Source organism: Episyrphus balteatus, chromosome 1 (genome assembly GCF_945859705.1).
Source record: "Episyrphus balteatus chromosome 1, idEpiBalt1.1, whole genome shotgun sequence".
Classification (NCBI taxonomy): domain Eukaryota; kingdom Metazoa; phylum Arthropoda; class Insecta; order Diptera; family Syrphidae; genus Episyrphus; species Episyrphus balteatus.
The window spans coordinates 169240849-169263360 of NC_079134.1; the positions used below are offsets into that span (position 1 = coordinate 169240849).

The window sequence follows — 22512 nt, forward strand, 5'->3', positions numbered from 1 at the left end:
CGCAAAATTTCGTGATTTTTCAGCACCCTTCGGAAGACAGATTTCCTTAGGTATATGAAATCAACAAAATTTGTTCGTTCCTGTTGAATAACAAATTGATATGAGAGATAGTTTCAGTAAAATTAAGAAATTTGATTTTTTTACTAATTTCATTAATTGGTTTGGATTTTAATACCTACGCATCAGTTACTTTAGCGTAGGCACGATTTTATCATTACAAATTTTTTAGTCGAACCGACTGTATTATTGGTCAATAAAAAAAATTTAAACAATCCTTATATGAACAACGTCATCTCTCGAACTGAGTTTAAACAAAATTGTATCTCAATAATTATAAAATATATGTAGATAGAAAACATACAAGCAGTATTTGTTTTTTAAATCAAATTTATCCTCTTGCGAACTAAATTTGTCCTTTTGCGAAAAGAATTCAGCATTTTGTAAATCAAATTCACCCTTTATAAATCAAAAATAACTTTAAACAATATCAATTACATGGGAAGGAATAAAAAAAAAATTTACTAAGTACGAAAGGTGAATTTGATTTGCAAAAAGATGAATTTGGTTCACTAATAAGGAATTTAGCTTGTAAAAAAGGAAATTCATTTTGAAAATTCCAATACTCTTCATTAACAGTCATACTATCACTAATCACTTCCCTGTTCTAAGTAGGTACTTGACTACACTATATCAAAGAGATATATTTTATTTTTCGAACGGGTTTGTATGTATGTTTCCTCATCTGTCGACAAATCAGGTATCTATGAAAGCGTTTTGAACCCCTGCTGGTTATAGACTGTAAGATTAAGCTGATAATGGCGCTTTCTAGAGGTTTAAAGTCATGAAATAAAACATTCACACGTTTTTGAAAACACAAAAATTACAGCACCAAATAAAAATTTCTTTCAAACGCATTTCTTAAAACTAAAAAAAAAAGGTTCCGAAGTGTGTCCAGCATTCGCATTTAAAACATATATGATTATTAAAAACTACTACAAATAAAGGGAACTAATCAGGGTTCAAACCTTGCTCCGATCTGAGCAAATTTGCTCCGATTTTTAGCAATATACTCCACTTTTTCCACACAGAAAAAATGTTTACCTAAACTAACCTAATTAACCGTATTGGAATTTAAATTGTATTTATTTTATAATCGCAAACACATTTATGAACCATCGCTTGCATTAATGAGGTTTTTAAACAATTAAATTGGTCCAAGGTGAATTAATCTCAAAATAATTCTTTTTTATGAATCAAATTTACTTTAATTTAAGACTTTATTAGATTTTATTAAAAAAAATTTCCTGAAAATTAAAGATTTTTGTTTTGTTTCAAATCTACTCCGAAAATTTTGCATTTGCTCCACTTTTTTTTCAAATTTGCTCCAAAATTTCATGAACGAGGTTCGAACCCTGGTACTAATTAAGAGTAATTTGGTGAGTCCGTTGCTCTAATCCTTTCCTTTTATGTCATTCACCTTTCCCAATAATACAACAGAAATCTGTACAATTTGAGAAATTTCATTTTGATAAAATGTAACCTATCCACACATTGCATGAATCATTTGCTTCAAGTTTTTTCTGAATAAATTTGCTCAAATTAAAAATATCTTCGTCAATTAATGACACCATCTAAACAAACACACATGTAATACTCTTTCATCCTATAATCCTTCCCAGAACTAGGAACTTCTCTTAAAATAAAGCTTTAACACATAAGCTTACACCATCAGCAACACATGAATAAGTTGTTCATTAAATGAAGAAAAAAGAAGAAGGAAAAAAATAGAAACAAACTCCGTTTCCATAATGAAATGACACTTTACAGCACACGCGTATTCATTAAGTGTCGTAGTTCAAGTCCTTGATGAATGTGTGTTTGGCGTGTGGATACACATATACGCAACAGAATATAATCATTTATAACTAACAACTCCTGCCTGAATATAAATAGAAAGAAACGGTCGGGTCGGTGTGTGTTGAGTTTCAAAGAAAAAAAAAAATTGTGAAGAAATTCACAATGAGTGAAAACTGTTTCAGCAACCGCAAAGGCCCCTTCATTATGCCTAACTATTCAGCAGGCGAAGAAGAAGAAAAAAAAAAGAGAGACTTGTACTCCTTGCATTTACTTTTTAATCATTACTGAGGTTTGACAAGGACCTCCTTCCTGCCAGCAGAGAGCAGTCAGCCATGATTGCACAGCAGCAGTAGCAATAGCGCCTATCAAGAAGAAGAACTACTAAAGAAAGAAACAAACAAAAAAAAAATAAAGAAAGAAAACAGGAAACAGTGTGAAACTATGAAATATTTAATCAACTTGAAGGATTACATACAAACCGGGGAAATTTTCCTTAATTTAATGAAACGGAAAACATTTCCTGTGTTGTGTTTGTTTGTGTGTTGTGTCGTCTTTTCTATAAATTCAAGGAAACTATATTCTTCTACATTCACAAAACAAAAAAAAAAAAAAAATATAAGAAAAAAAGTTTTTTTTTTTTAAAGGGTTAACCAACGATTTTAGCTCAGCAGCGGCGTAGATATTCCCAATAGCACTTAAAAGCAAAAGGATACTCGGCGGGGAAGAGATTTCTGATGAAAATCTAAGATCTAAAGAAAAACTATCTCAATTTTTGCCTTTATTCCTTTAACTATCTATGTCTTGTTTTTTTTTTGTATTTTTTTTTGTATATAAATACAGTAGAGTAGAGTAGTTCGTTGAACTGGGCTCTCGAAAAGGATGATGGAAATAAAAAAAAAAAAAAAATATATAAAAAGAAATCCTTCTTCAGGGCAAACCATATTATTATATTGTGTGTATAGGTAGGCACAGAGTAAAAACACCGGATGAGGTCCCCTTTTTTATTCTCTTTATTTTCTTTTCTTTTTCTGAATGGGCGATATAGAGAGTGTGGGAATAAACAAAAACTATCTTTTCATTTAGTATATCTTTCTCTTTAAGCTCCACACAAGTCTGATGGACACGATGGGGGATATTGTGTTCAAATGTGAGATTTTGATGATGAAACCAATGGGGAATCTATTTAAGGATGTGGAGTTTTGGTAGTTTGAACTGGCTTTGATTAGGTGAGAAAGTATGCACTAGAGAGAAAATATTGCTTTCCAATACATTTCTAATCGTTGCAAGTTGTATATGCCTATCCTTTTTTGGTTTTTCGATTTGTGAAGAGCCAAATTAAGGCAAAAATATCATCAAAGGCTCTAAATACCTACAAAAATTTTATACAACTCTTATGAATTTTCTATTAAGCAATATAACATACAATAGCAATTTGTGTTAAAAAAAAAAACATACAATAGTAAAATATCGCCATATCAACTAAATCCCAAAACTACCTAACGGTCATCGAATTTATTGGTAGGATTTTTTAAAGTTTGTGGTCTGGAATTGTAGTTAATTTTATGACATGACTGGTATAATTTTTGTATATATATTGAAGCGTTTACTTTTTTCAAACAATCATAATTTACAAGAAAAAGCTAAAAAAAAATACTTTTTTATTTTCTCATTATATTAATTTTTTATTTTAAAAGCTTACAAAAAAAATTATGGAATTTAAAAGCCAAGTTTTTCTTCTTAAGAATAAAACCATTTTTAAATTTGTACAATGCACAAAAAGTATAAGAATAATTTATTGAAAACAATCATTTTCATCAAAAAAGGGAAAAAAAAACATGCATTTTTATCTTCTCACGTCATTAATTCCATTTTTTCCCCTAACAACCTATAAATTTTTTTTTACCATCTGAAAGCTTATTGTCTTAGCTCAAAATATATATATATCGATCAGGTCTATGAGACATCTATAAAAAGAGCTAGAATTTTTTGAACTCGATCAAATTTCATTAAAAAAAGCAAAAAAAACATTTATTTTTATGTTCTCAGGCTATGGAATCAATTTTTTGTTTGACAATCTATAAAAAATATATACCATGTGAAAGCTTATTATTTCACCTTTCATATGACGTATCAATCTTATTTCAAAGATGCCTACAAGAGAAGTTAGAATTTTTTAAAGTCAACCATGTCGAATTTCCAGACTGAGATTACGGTACTTCCCACACTGGTGGCTGTTCGGGGAGCAACAGATCTCCACTGGTGTTTTGAGGTTTTTCGCAAGTTTCTTGATTTAACATTGTGTAGCTTGTAGTTAGTCTACTGTTATGTGTAATATACCAAATGAAAGGTAATTGTATCAGGATGCTCATTAAAGTTTAATAAAATTTCTATCTGCTCCTGGTCAAAAGTTATAACCTGTTGAATTCTAAAATTTGATTTTACCGTTATCTCAAAATTGTGTTTACGAAATTGATTGAAACTTCGCACACATATAGTCGTAGTCATGGTATATTATTACTCCATATACTTAATTCCTGTATCTATTAAAGAAAAAAAGATAAAAATAAAATACGATAAAAATCGGTTAAAAACGGTAAAAAAAACTTGTTTCTTCCATTATTCAGTCAAAACTCACTAAACGATTCCAAGTTTTTGCATATGTATGCATATGTCCAAAATCTACATGTCCTATAAGTTTGAGTTTAAGCTCCAAAAAAAAGCTAAAAATAAAAAAATACCCAAAAACACCCCTAAAAAACAAGGTGTTTTTCAAAAATTCATATTTCGAAACGCAGTATTGGAAAAAAATCCCTCATCTTTCACCTGGCATCTTTAGAGTTGTCAAAAAAAAATTTCCTTTACCCAAAATCATCATTTTGTCATAGCCCCAACACGTGTACAACGTTCAAACAAAACGTTATAGCTTAGTTTCAAATTTGTTAGAATTTTTCCTTAAATGCAGTTATTCTTAAAATAATCTCATCTATCTGTAACAAAAAAAAAAATCAATTCTCTACGACTTCGCGTTTAGATTTTAGCCCAAATTTCATCTTTCCGTTTTGCCCCTTTTTACCCTATTAAATGAAGGAATTTTTAAAAATCCTTCATTTGGATTAAGCTTTAGGTTATTATCTTTCAAATGAGCTATAGAAGATTTTTGTATCTGTAATAGTTTATTTTTAATTTTGAATTGAAATTTTTTGCCGCAATGCGAAAGTGCGAGAGTGTAACGTTAGAAAATGGCGTCACTTTTTTGTGGTGGCTGCCATGGTTCATCGATTTATAAGACGTTATTACGTAAAAAAAATTGAATTCAAAATGTGTAGGTATACAAACAAAGAAGTTTTCAAATTGCATGGGTATTAGGGTGTTCGTTATTTAGTTTTTTTTTCTAGAATCAAGTTCCTAAGTAGAAAAACTGTTTCTAAATAATAAAAAAATTCCCCTAATTTTTTCAGATTTTTATTTTGACTCTAGATGGCGCCCCAAGAGGGTTAAAGTTTTTTGTTATTTGAAAAAGGTATAATGTTGGTTAGTTTTTTGGCATTAAACACCGTTTTCAAAAAGTTATAAACTTAGGTCAAGTCAGGGAATGCCAAGAACCTCATCAAAAAATTTTAGTTTCAGTCTTTATCTAAAAAAAATGACTTCATAAGTCAACATATACTTATTTCAAATAACAAAAAAACTTTAACCCTCTTGGGTCGCCATCTAGCCTCAAATTAAGAATCTGAAATTAGGGAAATTTTTACTTGCTCTATAGGGCAAGTATTGGTTTCGTGTCGAAAAAAAAATTTGAGGTTTTAATCAAAACCAACATTACGATGATGGAGAATTCCAAAAAAGTGTGTCTCGCAATTCCGTGCGTGCGTCTGTATGTCTGTGCGTCTGTGCGGTTGTGCGTCCATCTGTACACATTTCCACAGCCTAAACGGGTGGACGGATTTTCTTCAAATTTGGTACAGATGATTTCTATGGAATTCTGAAAGTTGGTTTTTTTTTTATTTTTTTATATCTCGTTTAGAACGTATATTGCGAATTTCTCGAAAACTGCTCTAACGATTTTGATTAAACTTTGTAAACGTAATATTTAAAGCAGTGGAAATAGAACTGCATTTTTATTTTTTCTCAAAAAAGTCAAATAACAAAAAAAAAAAAATGTTTCATGCCCTAAATGTCCGCTCTTCCCCAATATCAATTTTTTTTTAAATTAAGAGCCAGCTTTTAAAATCTACAAGTAAACTAACATAAAAGTGCTTTGAACTGCAAGAGCAAGTACGTGCGACCTCAGTCGTGCATTTTATTTTTTATTACTTAGAAAAAGTTTTTCTACAAATGGGTATGTCGAGGCCACAATTTTTCTGCTAGGAAAAAATATTTGAACAAAACTTATTTTACAATTTTTTTAAACACTTTTTTTTAGCAGATGTTTATTTCTTTCAGTTATCTGTACCTATATTCTCATTGGCATTTGAATGACTTTCTATGTATCAAGATCTTTGCAGTCATTTTCTACGGTATTTTTCATATGAATAAAAAACAACTAGAAACCATTAATATAATTTATTTCATTCCTTTCATTGTTTTTTTAAGTTTTTAAATAATAAAACTTTTACTAGCTAGTTTTACAAACAACAAATGATTGAATTTTCGAACACCTCTTTCGTTGTGTATCTGTTAAATATTTTCGCACAAAATCGCAAAGAATAGATTTTCTGCTCATTACGGAAACAAAACAAATTTTGATGAACTTTATTAAATCCAATAACACTTCATTTACCAAAATTCACTTCCTAGCAATAAATTAAAACATTTGTATCCTCTTTAAACTTTTTGGGTGTAACCCAAAAAGATCAATGAACAAATTTCAAATTTGTTAACCGTCAATTGGAACCCACCTCCAATTATAAATTTTATTTCATAATATTTCCCATCACAAACCAATATAATGTTTTCCGTGAAGGTTATAGATACTTTAAAAAATGTTCATCATCACTGAACAAACCACAAGCACTTGTTTTGTCTTGTGTCTGTATAAGATTTCAGATAAATAATCGTTAATAAAAAAAAAAATTGAAGGATTTAACAAGATGCACCATCTTGATAGTGGCTTCATAGTTTAACAAACCATCATCATTTCATTTAAGGCATGGTGGTGAGGATTTAATTTAAATTTAAATTTTGCATTTGCATTTGCTTTTCAATTTCTATTGAATTGCAAATAAAAAATAGGAAAAAACATCAGAGGAAAAAGTGTGATGGACGTAGCAAACGATGCACTTTAAAAAAATAACTGATAAGTAGTGTTATAGCCTTAAAACATTGTCAGTTGAAGGATAGACATTTATATTGAGGTTTTAATAGGCAGAAGATTTCTACTCAGGGCGGCTTTATTTATCAAGGCGTGTAACTTTGATTGTTAATTTGACTTAAGCTTTGAACTTAAGTTACTTTCATAAGCCAACTTGTCAAAGTACACTTTGTCTGCCATTTTATTTGTCAGGCAAGAAAACCATTCCAATTTCTCCACAGGAATTTCGGATCTCAAATAAAACCATAAGGTATATTCCTTAAATTCGCATTGTCTTCCAAATAAGAACCAAACAACATTAAAGTCAAACGAACTTTCAACTCAAACAATCCAACGGCTCTGAGAAGTTCCCATAACAATAATTTCATACCCCTTTGATACATTGCCTTGATAAAAAGGCAGTAATTTACTGTAACTATGTTCCCTCCAACGACTTCATCCAATCTAACCATCTTTGGTATGAAATCTAACAACATAACAACCATTGAGCTCCCAATATTCTATAAATTCATAAAAATAAAAGACCTTCTAATGCTCCAAAGAACTCAAAACGAAAAATAAAACAAAAACTACATTGTCTAGAATGTCTTTTTTTTTTGTTTCCATTAAGAATACAATCTCATGACATCTAACATTTAATTCGTGAATTATGAAATCTTCATCTATAAAAAAAAGGGTGACCATGCTGATTTTTTTTTTTAAGTTTACTGTCTTTGAAAATAAAATCAACTCTTTAAAAAAACAATAAAAGAATATTAATTTTATTGAATTCTACCTAAGAAATAAGAAAAACAGCTAATTTTCAGAAAAATAAGACGTAATTTTTTTGACATTTCTGTCAAAACTGACAGATTTTTCAAATTTATGATCAATTTGAAACGAAAATGCGTTCCAGCATAGTAAATTCTTTTTCGATAACGCATTCAGCTTTTTAATATTGTTTTTATTGCAAAAATATTTTATAAAATAAAAAAAAAAGACAGGTATGGTCACCCTGTTTTTCTATGAATCAAAAAAATTGACAGAAAAAGAATAGAATTGAATTGTTACAACAAGAAAAAAAAGAAATAACTCACCATCACGACTCATTCCTAATTTGAGGCACTTTTGCAGTCTGCAATACTGACATCGATTTCGATTAACACGATCGACGACACATTGTTTATTACGTGGACATTGATAATTCACAACAGAACTCTGAGATCGACGAAAGAAACCTTTGCAGCCTTCACATGTGATAACACCATAATGTACACCCGATGATTTATCACCACACACCTTACATGGAATTATTTCGATTTGGGCTGCAAATAGAAGAAAAAGAAGAAAAAATAAATATAAATTTTAGTAAATTTTATAAAATGTCAGTTAAATGTCAAATTAATTTATTTTTTCATTGAATTCGATTTTCTCTAATCGAAAAGGCAAATAAAACAAAAATAATAGTTAAAAAATTTTTCCAATTTTCTCAAATGCAAATATTATAGTTTCATAGAAAAAAATTTCCCCATCACATTCGTATTGACATTTTATCGATATATAAGTAGAAGGTTCGTTTTATATATAAATGGGGATTCAATATAGGTTCATATATATAAAAAGGTATAGTTCACCTCAATTCCGTGGTAGAGCTAAATCTAGGTAAACATTCAATTAATTCATCTTCTACTCTTTACCATCTCTATTTTTTCGATTAACATACTTCTTTCCATACATGGAGAGGATTTTTCATCATTAAAAAAAAATCGATTTGGATAGGTAGCTACGGGAAGGTTGGGGTAGGGTTATCGTAGGTATTCCATATGTGATGAACAGGAGCAGTTTAAAAATAGGAAAATTGTCAAAATCTTACATCTAAGGGCGCCCGATCAATGAAATGCTTTCTCAACTTATTTTTGGTTTTTATTTTTGTAATAAAGTATTATTCGTACAAATTATGTTAAGTCAAAAATAAATAAAATGCACGACTGGGTCGCACGAACTTGCTCTTAGAGTTAAAGTTGCTTAAATTTTTAAGACTTTTTATATAGAAATTAAAAAAAAAAATAAAATTCGTTTTTTAAAAAAATAAAATAACATCTGAAATCAGATTGCCCTTCAAAACAAGTATGCAGTTTTGAATGATATATTAAGATGCATTTTTAGACAAACAATTTTCAAAATCGTTAGAGCCGTTTTTTAAAAAAACTAATTTTTTATAAATAATTTTTTTGAAAAAAAGTTTTAAAATATAATTGGTATGCCATTTTGTAGAAATCACTAATCAACATCTAAAACCAAAATTTCAAAAAAATTCAATGTCCGGTTTTTGGAAATTTGATTTTTCCAAAAAAAAATTTCAAAATTTTTTTTAAAAATCCAAAAATTATTTTTTTCGATATTTTATTTTTGGCTTATACTTGAATCATATAAATGCTTCTTTACAAAAAGTTTCGTTTAAATCGAATAAGCACTTTCGGAGATAATCGGATTTGAAAAAAAAAACGGTTGTATGGCAGATACCGTTAATATAATGATTTTCAAAAAAAAAAAAATTTATTAAAAGATAGACCTTGTCTTTAAACTTATATTTGAATTTTTTTAACAAAATCGTTGGAGCCGTTTTTGAGAAATTTCAATTTTACTAAAATCGGTATATGACAAGTACCGTTATTTTTGGTCCAAAAAAATTAATTCCAAAAACCCCTCTGTAGAGTCGCCAAATAATGGTAGATACCAAGATTGACATCAATCGGTCCATCCGTTTAGGCTGTAGCTTCGTTTACAGACAGACAGACTGACAGACTGACAGACTGACAGACTGACAGACTGACAGACTGACAGACTGACAGACTGACAGACTGACAGACTGACAGACTGACAGACTGACAGACTGACAGACTGACAGACTGACAGACTGACAGACTGACAGACTAACAGACTGACAGACTGACAGACTGACAGACTGACAGACTGACAGACTGACAGACTGACAGACTGACAGACTGACAGACTGACAGACTGACAGACTGACAGACTGACAGACTGACAGACTGACAGACTGACAGACTGACAGACTGACAGACTGACAGACTGACAGACTGACAGACTGACAGACTGACACACTGACAGACTGACAGACTGACAGACTGACAGACTGACAGACTGACAGACTGACAGACTGACAGACTGACAGACGGACAGACGGACTTCCGGGACCCACTTTTTTGGCATTCTCTGCCATCGTAATGTCATGGAAAATGCTATCTCAACTTTTTTTTTGTACGAATGTATAACTTGATATATAGTACCTATATCGCAAGTAAAAAGAGGGTAACGAAAAAACTCAGACAAATTACAGATGTAACTTTTTTCATCGAATTTAATTTAAATAAACTTTTAATTTAACTTTCCATTTAATCTGAGGGTTACCTCAGACCTAACAAATTTTTTTTTTTAAGATTCACAAAACTTTTTTATTAACTATAGGCGTGTTTTTTCTATTACTCAGTTGCTACTCATTTTTGATTTTATTCCCAAAACAATAATAAAAATTACACAAGTAAGTATTTGTTTTTAAGGCCTGGCCACACCGGAGGGTACATGCGGGAGCGGTACGGGTAATTGTATGAAATAAATTTCAAACTGACATATCAACGTTCAGATGTGGAATTTTTTTCATACAATTACCCGTACCGCTACCACATGTACCCTTCGGTGTGGCCAAGCCTTTATTGTTTTTCGAATAAAATAAAAAAATGAGTAGCTACTGAGTTGTAGAAAAAACACGCCTTACCTATATGTAACTGCAGTCGATTCTTAATTCCGCTAAAGCAAATGGTCATTAGAACTGTGTCAGAGAGAAAAACTTGCCAATATCCTTTTTAAGTATTTTTTAGGAGAGAAATTCATAGTTAAAAGTTTAAAATAGCTCTGCTTACCGTTTTTAAGAATGTACCGAATATAAAATGGCCGAATATTCGGCGGCATCTCTAGTTTAAATTGGTACAAGGAGTGATAAGTTGTTTGATATAAATTGCGAGCGTTAGCGAGATAGAAAATTTTTTTGAAGAAATAAATTTGAACCATTATTAGGCTTTATACAAAAAATTATTTCGCACAATTTTATATATAAAAACATTGAAAAATGAAATTTTTCTCCCACTAAAATTTTGTAGCAAAAAATTGAAATATTCTATTATATCAATTTAGTTCTAAATTAAATCGGGAATACTTAAAATTAAAAATTTTAAATAATCCAAGTTGTTTGGTATGAGCTAATTTTCTAATTTGAAACAATTTGATAAATAGAAAGCTAAAAATATAACAAAAAATTTTACATAGGTACTCTCTGAAATAAAAGGATAAGATGTCGGAAAGATTTGAATAGATTTAACGGTAATATTTCAAAAACGAGATGTGATCGAATATTTTTATCTTCGGATTCGAGTTCAGGAACCCTTTGAAAAAGTATAGTTTAGCCTCGACAACAAAAACCTTGTAGATAAATACTTGTGTTATTTAAAGGGTTCTTAAAAAAAACATTTTAAGGTGTTTACATAGTGCTTTCGGAAATGATCAAAGAGTTAAAAACTAGTTTTTTGAAAATCCCTTACCAAACGTTGTAATGGACCACAAAATTGTTGTTTTTCCTTATAAAAACTTCATCGACAGCTTCTTTAACGATACGAAATTAATTAAATTACTAAAACACAAAAACAAACCATTTAGTACTGCAAATATTAGACTTGTATGTATTTTGTTTATACTATATCTTTTGATTTTCTGAAAAAAAAAATTTCGGGGGGGGGGGGGGTTAAACCCCCAAAACCCCCCCCCCCCCCCCCCTAAATACGGCTATGGATATACATGAAATCAATATTTTTTGTAATGGGGATTCGAATAACAAAAATCAAGGCTATGTGACGTCATGAGACTTTTTAGACTTTTGGGTAAGTTATTAAAGAATGCCAAAGCAAAAAAAAAATTTATTACTATTAACAATAATTCCGAGGTTTAACACTTATTTGACTGGATAAAATAGAAGTAATATTTTTACTGAAAAAATATTCTTGTTTTGAAAATTGAAAATTTTAAATTTTGTCCATGTTATTTTTGTTTGTTTCTAGATGTAATCAGATGTTTACATTTATTTTTAATTTTATACATTAAATATATTTTAATTTTTTTTCAAACAAAGCGGTTGTAACGTGTTTAAATTCTTTTTCACAGAAAAAAATTACATAAATTTAAAAAATTAAAAAATATCTAATTTTTGTTGTCAAACCCATTTTAATTTTTTTTTAGTATATTTAAAATAATTGTATGTGATTTCGTGTTATTGGAATTCTTAAACTAACAAGAATTCCGAGCAAATTTGTATTAGGTTAAATTAAATTGTTGTTGAAATTATTTTTTAATTAAGGGGGGAAAACCCTCTGGAATTTTTTAATTTTTGCATTATTATTTTTTTCCCTAAAAATTACATTTATCAACCGAAGAAACAATTTTATTGGTCTTAGCCTTGAATGAAGCCTCAAAAGACCCTAGATAGTCCGGAAACCCATGCGTTCCGAGCCTACCACAGTACAAAAACGAAAACTATAAACGCATTTTTCTCGAAACACATTTTTTTCAGCGCCGTGCAATGTAACTCAAAAACTAATGAAGCTATCGACTTGAAATTTGAAGCAAATTACTCCTTGAATCATTGGCCATGCATGAACCTAAAAGTTGAATTTAATTTGTATAGTAAATATTTTTTTTTAGCTACTTCTTAAGAAAAACACCTTTGTTTCTCGTTTTTTTTATTTATAATTTTTATTTTTCATTTTTAAAAAATAATTTTAGGTTCATGGAATGCGTATTAATATCATCTAACGGAAAAAATTTTCCCTTTTGATATAAGATTGTTTCCTTGACCTGTGCGTTGCACGACGCAAACTAGAGGCGCCAACTTTGAAGGGCTCTAGAGCCACCATTTTGTTATTTTTTGATTTGAAAAAATTTGTATCAATACTTAATAATGTCAGTAATATCTTGTTCTTTTAAAAATTTTAATAAGTGCTTTCAGTTTTTCATAAAAACTTATTGAAAAAGCTGTCGTCCAGAGGGTTTTCCCCCCTTAAGAAGATCTTAAAGGGTAAACTAATGCTTTTATCAATTAAAAACAAACTTTATACAGTAATTTATACTTATTCCCCGGGTACTTAAATATCTCCTAAACGGTTCAAGCAATCAATTTAATGCCAATAACTTTTTGTAGAACGTTTAAGCCCCTACAAGAATACATCTTGCTAATTTTATGATAATGACTTTTCAGTGAATTAGAACATTTTGAGAAGCAAAAAATGATTTTAAAATTTTTTGTTTAACTACGACCTCGAATATCTATAGATCTTCAAATCTATATTTTGTCAAAAAAAACTAATCCCGCAACTTAAGTCAAATTATTTGAACCATTCAGGTTGAGAAAGTGGTTCAGTGAATAGATCTTGACATGGACGAGAACGTCTCATTTTTAATGAAAATCAATTTTAAAAGTTCACTCTAAATTCTATCACTGTACCTACCTCGTGTTTTTTCAACAAAACAATGGATATTTTTTTACTAAAAATTTAAAAAAATTAGATGTTGTTTTTAACTATTGAAATGGTTGGTAAGGCCGTTTAATTTACAAAACTTTTGTTCTGACTTAAAGACATTCGCTAAAGTAGGACTAGGTATCAAGTTAAAGGAAAGTTTTTAATAAGTTTCAATTTCTGGTAGATGAATAAACAGACAACTTTAACGAATTTCAGGAACTATATTTTTTTAATTTTCTATAGTTTTAAACAAAAGTTTAATTATTTTCTTCAATTTCACTTTTTTAGGTTATCCGAAACTTGTACTATGGTAGTTAGCTGTGTATAGTTCAAATAAAATTAATGATGGAATCCAAATTTGTATTAGGTTAAATTAAATTGTTGTTGAAATTATTTTTTAATTAAGGGGGGAAAACCCTCTGGAATTTTTTAATTTTTGCATTATTATTTTTTTCCCTAAAAATTACATTTATCAACCGAAGAAACAATTTTATTGGTCTTAGCCTTGAATGAAGCCTCAAAAGACCCTAGATAGTCCGGAAACCCATGCGTTCCGAGCCTACCACAGTACAAAAACGAAAACTATAAACGCATTTTTCTCGAAACACATTTTTTTCAGCGCCGTGCAATGTAACTCAAAAACTAATGAAGCTATCGACTTGAAATTTGAAGCAAATTACTCCTTGAATCATTGGCCATGCATGAACCTAAAAGTTGAATTTAATTTGTATAGTAAATATTTTTTTTTAGCTACTTCTTAAGAAAAACACCTTTGTTTCTCGTTTTTTTTATTTATAATTTTTATTTTTCATTTTTAAAAAATAATTTTAGGTTCATGGAATGCGTATTAATATCATCTAACGGAAAAAATTTTCCCTTTTGATATAAGATTGTTTCCTTGACCTGTGCGTTGCACGACGCAAACTAGAGGCGCCAACTTTGAAGGGCTCTAGAGCCACCATTTTGTTATTTTTTGATTTGAAAAAATTTGTATCAATACTTAATAATGTCAGTAATATCTTGTTCTTTTAAAAATTTTAATAAGTGCTTTCAGTTTTTCATAAAAACTTATTGAAAAAGCTGTCGTCCAGAGGGTTTTCCCCCCTTAAGAAGATCTTAAAGGGTAAACTAATGCTTTTATCAATTAAAAACAAACTTTATACAGTAATTTATACTTATTCCCCGGGTACTTAAATATCTCCTAAACGGTTCAAGCAATCAATTTAATGCCAATAACTTTTTGTAGAACGTTTAAGCCCCTACAAGAATACATCTTGCTAATTTTATGATAATGACTTTTCAGTGAATTAGAACATTTTGAGAAGCAAAAAATGATTTTAAAATTTTTTGTTTAACTACGACCTCGAATATCTATAGATCTTCAAATCTATATTTTGTCAAAAAAAACTAATCCCGCAACTTAAGTCAAATTATTTGAACCATTCAGGTTGAGAAAGTGGTTCAGTGAATAGATCTTGACATGGACGAGAACGTCTCATTTTTAATGAAAATCAATTTTAAAAGTTCACTCTAAATTCTATCACTGTACCTACCTCGTGTTTTTTCAACAAAACAATGGATATTTTTTTACTAAAAATTTAAAAAAATTAGATGTTGTTTTTAACTATTGAAATGGTTGGTAAGGCCGTTTAATTTACAAAACTTTTGTTCTGACTTAAAGACATTCGCTAAAGTAGGACTAGGTATCAAGTTAAAGGAAAGTTTTTAATAAGTTTCAATTTCTGGTAGATGAATAAACAGACAACTTTAACGAATTTCAGGAACTATATTTTTTTAATTTTCTATAGTTTTAAACAAAAGTTTAATTATTTTCTTCAATTTCACTTTTTTAGGTTATCCGAAACTTGTACTATGGTAGTTAGCTGTGTATAGTTCAAATAAAATTAATGATGGAATCCATACTCTACTCATATTTGGTCTGCAGAATTCTCTTAAAAGGTTCCATTTACTGAAAATTAATTGCCAAAAGGATATCAAATGTCCTTTTCGTTCATTCACCTTAAAGGCACATTAAATCGACTATGTTGGTAGTATATTTATCATTTAAAAAGGAAGCTGTCTAAAGAAGATGACAAAACAAAAGAAATATTTCCATCTATACAATAATGCAAATATACAAAAAGCTAACCTTTCCGTATTATAAGTCATCAAATATTTTTTTGTTTCTCCAAAAGTCGATGACCCACATCGGAAAGGTTATCGACTTCTAATTCAGCTGCTCCAGCCCTTTAATGTGTCAAATGGATTAATTTCTCAAAACACGAACACAAAAGACGCACGATTTGGGCCTAAAAATTCATTGACCTAGGAAGCTAATTAATATCCTGGGAACCTCTAACTACGACGTGATGTTTCCTCCCTCATCATCATTAACAAAACAAAGCAAAAACAAAAAAAAAAAAAACTAAATAGGAACACCCCCTCGATGGAACGAGCCACAAGAATAAATGTTTTCGATAAATGAAAAAAAAAAAAATATTTCTAGGATTTGGTTTAAGCTTTCATCGTCGTTATCTTGGCATCAAATATTTACAAATTCATCATCACTCTCAGGGTGTATTGACCTTAAGAACCCCCAATTTTATGAATATACACAATATAACGTCTCCAAAATATACGTCACCAAAACACCATAACACTACACAACTTCCTAGGTGATGATGATGACTTTCGGTATAAGGGTGTTGTACTGTATAAAATATATAGAAGATTGAGAATGCCGCGTGTGTGATTGTCAAAAAATCTCACAGAATAGGCTCGATTTGTTATTTTGGCAAAAGGTTAATGGACTTTCCCTTTTGTCGGGTAGGTAGAACGTTGTGGTGTTGTGGAATATGGTGGTGGAATTTTCTCATTCACAGAAATTTAGCATGAAAGTTCATTAGCCTGTTAGCTGAGAGAGTTTAGATAGAATTGGGGGGTGTTGAGTGCCTAGAAAAGGGGGGTTTTTTGAAACCGAGAGAAGTTAAACGTATTTAAATGAAATCAAAATTCGTTTCGAATATCTAACGAAAATATTACCGATATGGTGGAATATTTTTGTTTTTATTTTCTTATAAAAAGTGTAGGTGTGTTCTAGAAGCATTGAATATTTTTTTTAAATTTATTTATAAATATTTTCAACAAACGACGACGATCTTTGAAGTGAATGAACTCAAGTTTACTGACGATGATGATGACTGGATGACAAATTGTTGTTCGATGATTGAAATGTGATAATCAGTTCGGCGAAACGACTATATGGATGTGGTATTTTTTTTTTTTCTGAATTGACAAGTGGGAAGTAGAAAGATTTCTGGGTAATGACGAAATGTATAAATAATTTTTTTTTTTTAACTTAACGAATTTTTGATAAATGATGCATGGGCTTAATTTGATGATGGATTTTTTTGGTATTTGGAATTGAGAAAGACGATGTGATGAATGTGAGCTTTAGCTTAAAAGGGGATTTATGATTACAAATAGAGAGAGAAAGAAACGTTTTCTTAAGAATAAGCTATCAAATTTGATATGAAGGAGAAATTATTCATACAAACTCGTATGAAGTATAGGTGTTATCGAAAAATAAATTCACGAAACGGAGTGGCAATCCTAGTGACTCAATGGAAAGATAAGTCTCATTATTTTGGGATCTGCTTCCCATCAAATTACATGAATAAAATCAGCAACTTCAAAAATCTGTAGGTGGGCATTTTTGTACTTAGCGAAGACGTAAATGTTTAAATCAGTCAAGTGTAGGAGGACTTATATTCGAACACAGAGATAAGTGATTGGAAGGATTCAGTCTGCAAATTTTAAGCCTCTTTTATCCAGATCAAATGTTATTATAAAAATATTGACAACATTGGTTTTTTGATTTTTTTAAAGTTATTATGTACTATCACAATTATTAAAAAAACTCTCTTCCGTCAGAGCAAATTCCCGTGGCAGAAAGTTATCCTACCCATGACATTTATAACTCATTTTTTTTTATATAAAACAATGTTTTGTGTACTTAGTCAAAAGATTCGAACAAAAATTCAAAATAGATTCACAGGAATTCTGTTTTTGTCTTTTTTGCCCAACTTGTGACAATACAAAATGCCATGTATATTTTCAAAAATAATCAAATTAAAATATTTTACTTTGCCAAGTATAACTTATCAAGAAACTTTACTGTTGCTAAATATTGTACTGCCTACGTAAATTTTGTCTACGTTAATTTTTTTACAATTATTTGAAGAATTTGTAAGGAAGTCAGCAAATTAATTGTACAATTATTGTCTCACCCGTGACGGTGAATCGGATTTTAATACTATAACTTAGTTCATATTTTAATCGGAGGATGAAGACAAAATATTTAAAGTTTCGACTGAAATTGTACCTATGTATATTTGGTGTACCTTATTACATTTAATAGTCATTGATGGAAAATCAGCGAAGAGTTATGGGAAAATCGTTGTTTTTGTTTTGTTTTGAAGTGAAAACTTCTTTAGTATCGTAGTGATTTGAAACAAGATGAAACGAAAAAGCGACACGAACATTCAACTTGTTATAACTTTTTTGTTTTAATAGATAAATAAATGAAATTTATACTGAAGATAGGTACATAGTTAAATAAACTATAAATGTACAAAATTTCAATTAATTTCATATTCAAAATTTTGAGATAACGGTAAAAAGATGTTCTTTTTCTACACACGTTATATCTTTTGATCTAATGCACATAAAAATTTGATTTAACTTTAATACGCATGCTGTTAACATAACCTTTCATTTGATATATATCACAATATACGAGCTCTACAAGTTACAAAATTTTAAATTGAAAAACTTGAAAAATACCTCAAAACACCTGTGGAGATCTGTTGACGATGACCAGTGTAGGAAGTACCGTAATCGCAGCTTGAAATTTCGACATAGTTAGCTTTGAAAAATTCTTATAAAAAGTGAAATAACCTTTCAGATGATATAAAATAAACTATAGGTTGTCATTTAAAAAAATATATTTAATGGTGTTAAAAGAGAAAAAAGATTGATTTTTTTTTGCTTTTTTGATGAAAAGTGATTTGGTTTGAAAATAAATAAGCTCTTTTTGTAGATGTTGTACAGACATGGAAAATATAAATATTTTGAGCTGAAACAATAAGCTTTCAGATGATATAAAATTAATTTAGGTTGTCATATAAAAAACATGTATTTATAAAGGAGATAGAATAAAAAAGTAGGTAGATTTTTTCTTCTTTTTGCAAGAAAATTTTTTTTTTTAAGTTTCACACATGACTTTTTTTTTTGTTTGCTTTTTTAAAACGTGAGTCATACAAAAAATGGGCTTTTCTTCTTTATTCTGCACACACTGTTTTTTTTTCAAGAACATAATTTTCCATTCAAAAATTCGGTACTGAATTTATAACTTAATTTAATTAAAACATGCTTGAAAGTTGAAAGTATCAAGCTGATAGCTTAAACCAGAAGTTTCAATTTCAAAACGTTTGTTAAATTCTTTATAATTAACAACTGTTTTTGTGGAACAACTTTTTTCTTAGACTAATTGCTATATACCAAATAAGATTAAAATAGGAGCAGGGCCTGGCGATCGCTTTTAAATGCTGCACAAAACCCCTTCGTCTTTGGCATATCTTAGGGATGCCACCTAGCATTTCTTAAAAGATATAGACCTTATTTAAATTTGGTGAATATTTAAATCTTTAGCTTGCCGCCAACAGTTTTCAGAGGTCAAGCGAAAGAACGGATCTATATTATGAAGCAGATTTTTTTTAAGTTCATTACATTATGCCCTATAGTTGCATCATTTCTAATTAAATGTGACCTATAATCAGCCACTCACACAGACGTTTTTATTGATGTGTAATTCGTCAAATTATGGTTAGTAGATTAGAAGTTATAAAGGAACATAAATGTAGACAATCATACCACTAACTAAGAACTTAAAATGTTCACTCATTCTGTTTCTGCAAAATTGAACATTTTGCTTTTTTGTTAAACCAAATGATCATTATCTAAGCATTTATGATTTGTTAATTCTTGAATTAATATCAAAAGCTAGAAACTCTATAAGAGCTCATATTTTAGGTTTTGATATTTCACCGGCGAAAAATGTGTGCATCGATTGCTCACCCAAATAAATTGTACTGTACCGACTATTTTTTTTTTATAGAACAAATTTTGTTCTTTAAACCAGATCTAGTAAAAAATCTCATTAAATAAGACAAGTGATATGTGTCAAAACAAAATTGTTATATTAATTTTATGACAACTTTCACTCACTCATAAATCCCCCATACAATAAAATTTCTCCCTACAAAAATTAATTTCAAAACGTCAATTGTAACACATTTCAAGTCATCATAATAATTATGATGTCCTACAGGAATCTTTTCGTTTTCACTATTTATTTCGCACATTTTATTATGTAGTAGTTTTGTACGTAAAAGAAGTCCTTACTTAAAAAAAAAAAAATACAGACGAAAACAGTCAGAAGTACTCCTACATAAAAATATCCTCCGAAAATTATCCTTCGGGGAAAATTAAATCATTTTTAGAATAAAAAAAAAAAACACTCTCTTCTTTTTTTCCATTTTTTTTTAAAGACCCGACCAAGACTATCCCGCTACAATATGACAACACTCTCCTTCTGTTACTTTTCCTCATCATCAAATTGCTGCTGCTGCACAACAAAAAACACTCAGCTGCGCTCTTATTTTAATTCAATTTTCCTTCTGGCAAAAGAGCAAAACGTTTCAATTGAATGTAGAGCAGCGGATTTACATTATGTAATTGTGGCAGAATATGTAACATATATATACACACTTTTATATAGACACAGAAATGAAATAAAAAAAAAATAAATAGAAATAAAATTGTGTCCAACAACAACAACCACAATGAAATAAAGAAAAATAACATTTTGTAATTTATATAGTTTAGTAGTTTGTATCGGTGTTCTTTTATTGTTGTTGTTGTTGTTCCTTTGGTTTTTTTTCTGTTGTGTGTGTTGGACTAGTGAACTACGAGCAAGATAGCTTCCGAATTTTCGCAGAGCTCCTCACTCGCTCAATGCAATTTATGTTCGCATAGGTCATGTTGATGCTGATATTCGCATATACAATCCGGTTCCCTCGATTAAATCCACTCTTTCAGATGTAAATGGTTTCGTTTAACACCGGTCGCTAAGTATAAAAAATAACTCTAATGATACAATTTTGTTTGAGCATTTATAAGAGAAGCTGAGGAAAAAGCCTTTATAGTCCAAATTTGGATTTCACCACATATTCTTGACGCATACGGACGCCATCTTGAATTAAACGAAAAGTTAACATTATGATTCATCAAGTTTAGATGAACAAGAATTTTCAAGGACATTATTCACCTTCTTTCGGGTCGATAAATGTAGAAATCATGACGAAAATATAATTATAGAAAAGATGGACTCAAAAGAGATGGTTTAACTCAAAATTTGGAGACTAAATTTCTTTTAAAAAATGTTCTCCAAAATTAAAATAATGTGAGATATCTATAAAATGCCCCGTAGACAGCTTAACAAATTAGAAAATTGCTCTGAAAAGGTCATGATTTTTCATTAAAAAATAGTTACACATACACCACAGTGACCCTCTAAGATAAAACTTATTTTTTGTTAAATTCAAAATGGCAGAATTATTCATAAAAGTTTTTTCGAATGATCGGATAGAAAAAAAAAAAGAAAAAGCCCTAATTAAGAAGACCGTACTGTACCTACCCCAACTTTACATCTAACATCCCATTTTTTTTGTTCTGTTTTTGACTTTGTACAGACAACACAAAAGACGGCAAATTTGACAAACCATCAGGCCTCATATGAAACTAAAAGGTAAATCAAGAATATACCTACTTCTATCAGCAGTGGAAACAAAATTGAGGTAACTGCGACCAGTTGGCTAGGTACACCGCTGTCCTGAAATTTTATCAGATTAATTGTGCGAAAGTCCGCTTGATTGGATTTGTTTGGCAGCAAAATGACAATTGCGGGAAAAAAATTTTATGCAGTGCAGCGAACGACAACAAACGCAACGGAAATTTCCGGTAATATCAAGAGTTGCCAGTATGGTATGGTAGGAAAGATTTCGACAAAAATATTTTATCAGAAATTAGATGTCATGTTTTATGTCATTATACTATATGTCTTTGTTGTTCTTTCAGTTGTTGCAATATTTCAATAACACGCAATTGTTTTCTTTTGAAAAAAACCGAAGGTCGTAAATTGGAATCTAAACTCTTTTGTAACTAACTTGTAGATTAAGAACAACATGCTATATCATTCTCAAAAGAGATATTACTCAATTTGTTGCAAAATATTATTTCAACTGAAACAATGGATTAACCCCTTCGTGTTTTGTTTTGAATAACCAATTTATTTTTTGTTACTTTAGTAGGTATGTTACTGTTGTGAATATATATTCAAATAAAATAATTGGTATCGATAACAATTTTCTTGAAACACAAAATTTTGTTTATACGAGTAGGAAAGTTTAAGTCAATTCAATATTGATATTGAGCTCTTTTGGTTTTGATATATTTTTCTAATCAACATTTTAAGTTTTTTTTTCGGAGTATATTCACCTCGTATCGATGACAACTATCATCAAGAACAGTTTATTCTTTTAAAGTAACACCAAGACGTACAAAATAAGTTCATACTGGAGACAATATTTCATTTTGGAAAAGATATGAACTTATTCCTTCTTCGTAGTTTACAAAAGATTCGTCTTTGATTGAATATTT

General features: G+C 29.8%; 1 protein-coding gene across 2 annotated transcripts in view; it reads right to left on the minus strand.

Annotated features, from left to right (window-relative positions):
- The window catches only part of LOC129907720 (probable nuclear hormone receptor HR3), a 161786-nt gene that overhangs the window by 15315 nt on the left and 123959 nt on the right, over window positions 1-22512 (minus strand). For both annotated transcript variants that reach the window (XM_055984061.1, XM_055984060.1), the window contains one exon: window positions 8245-8472. In XM_055984061.1, the coding sequence (XP_055840036.1) occupies window positions 8245-8472 (228 nt within the window). The remainder of the gene's footprint in view (window positions 1-8244; window positions 8473-22512) is intronic.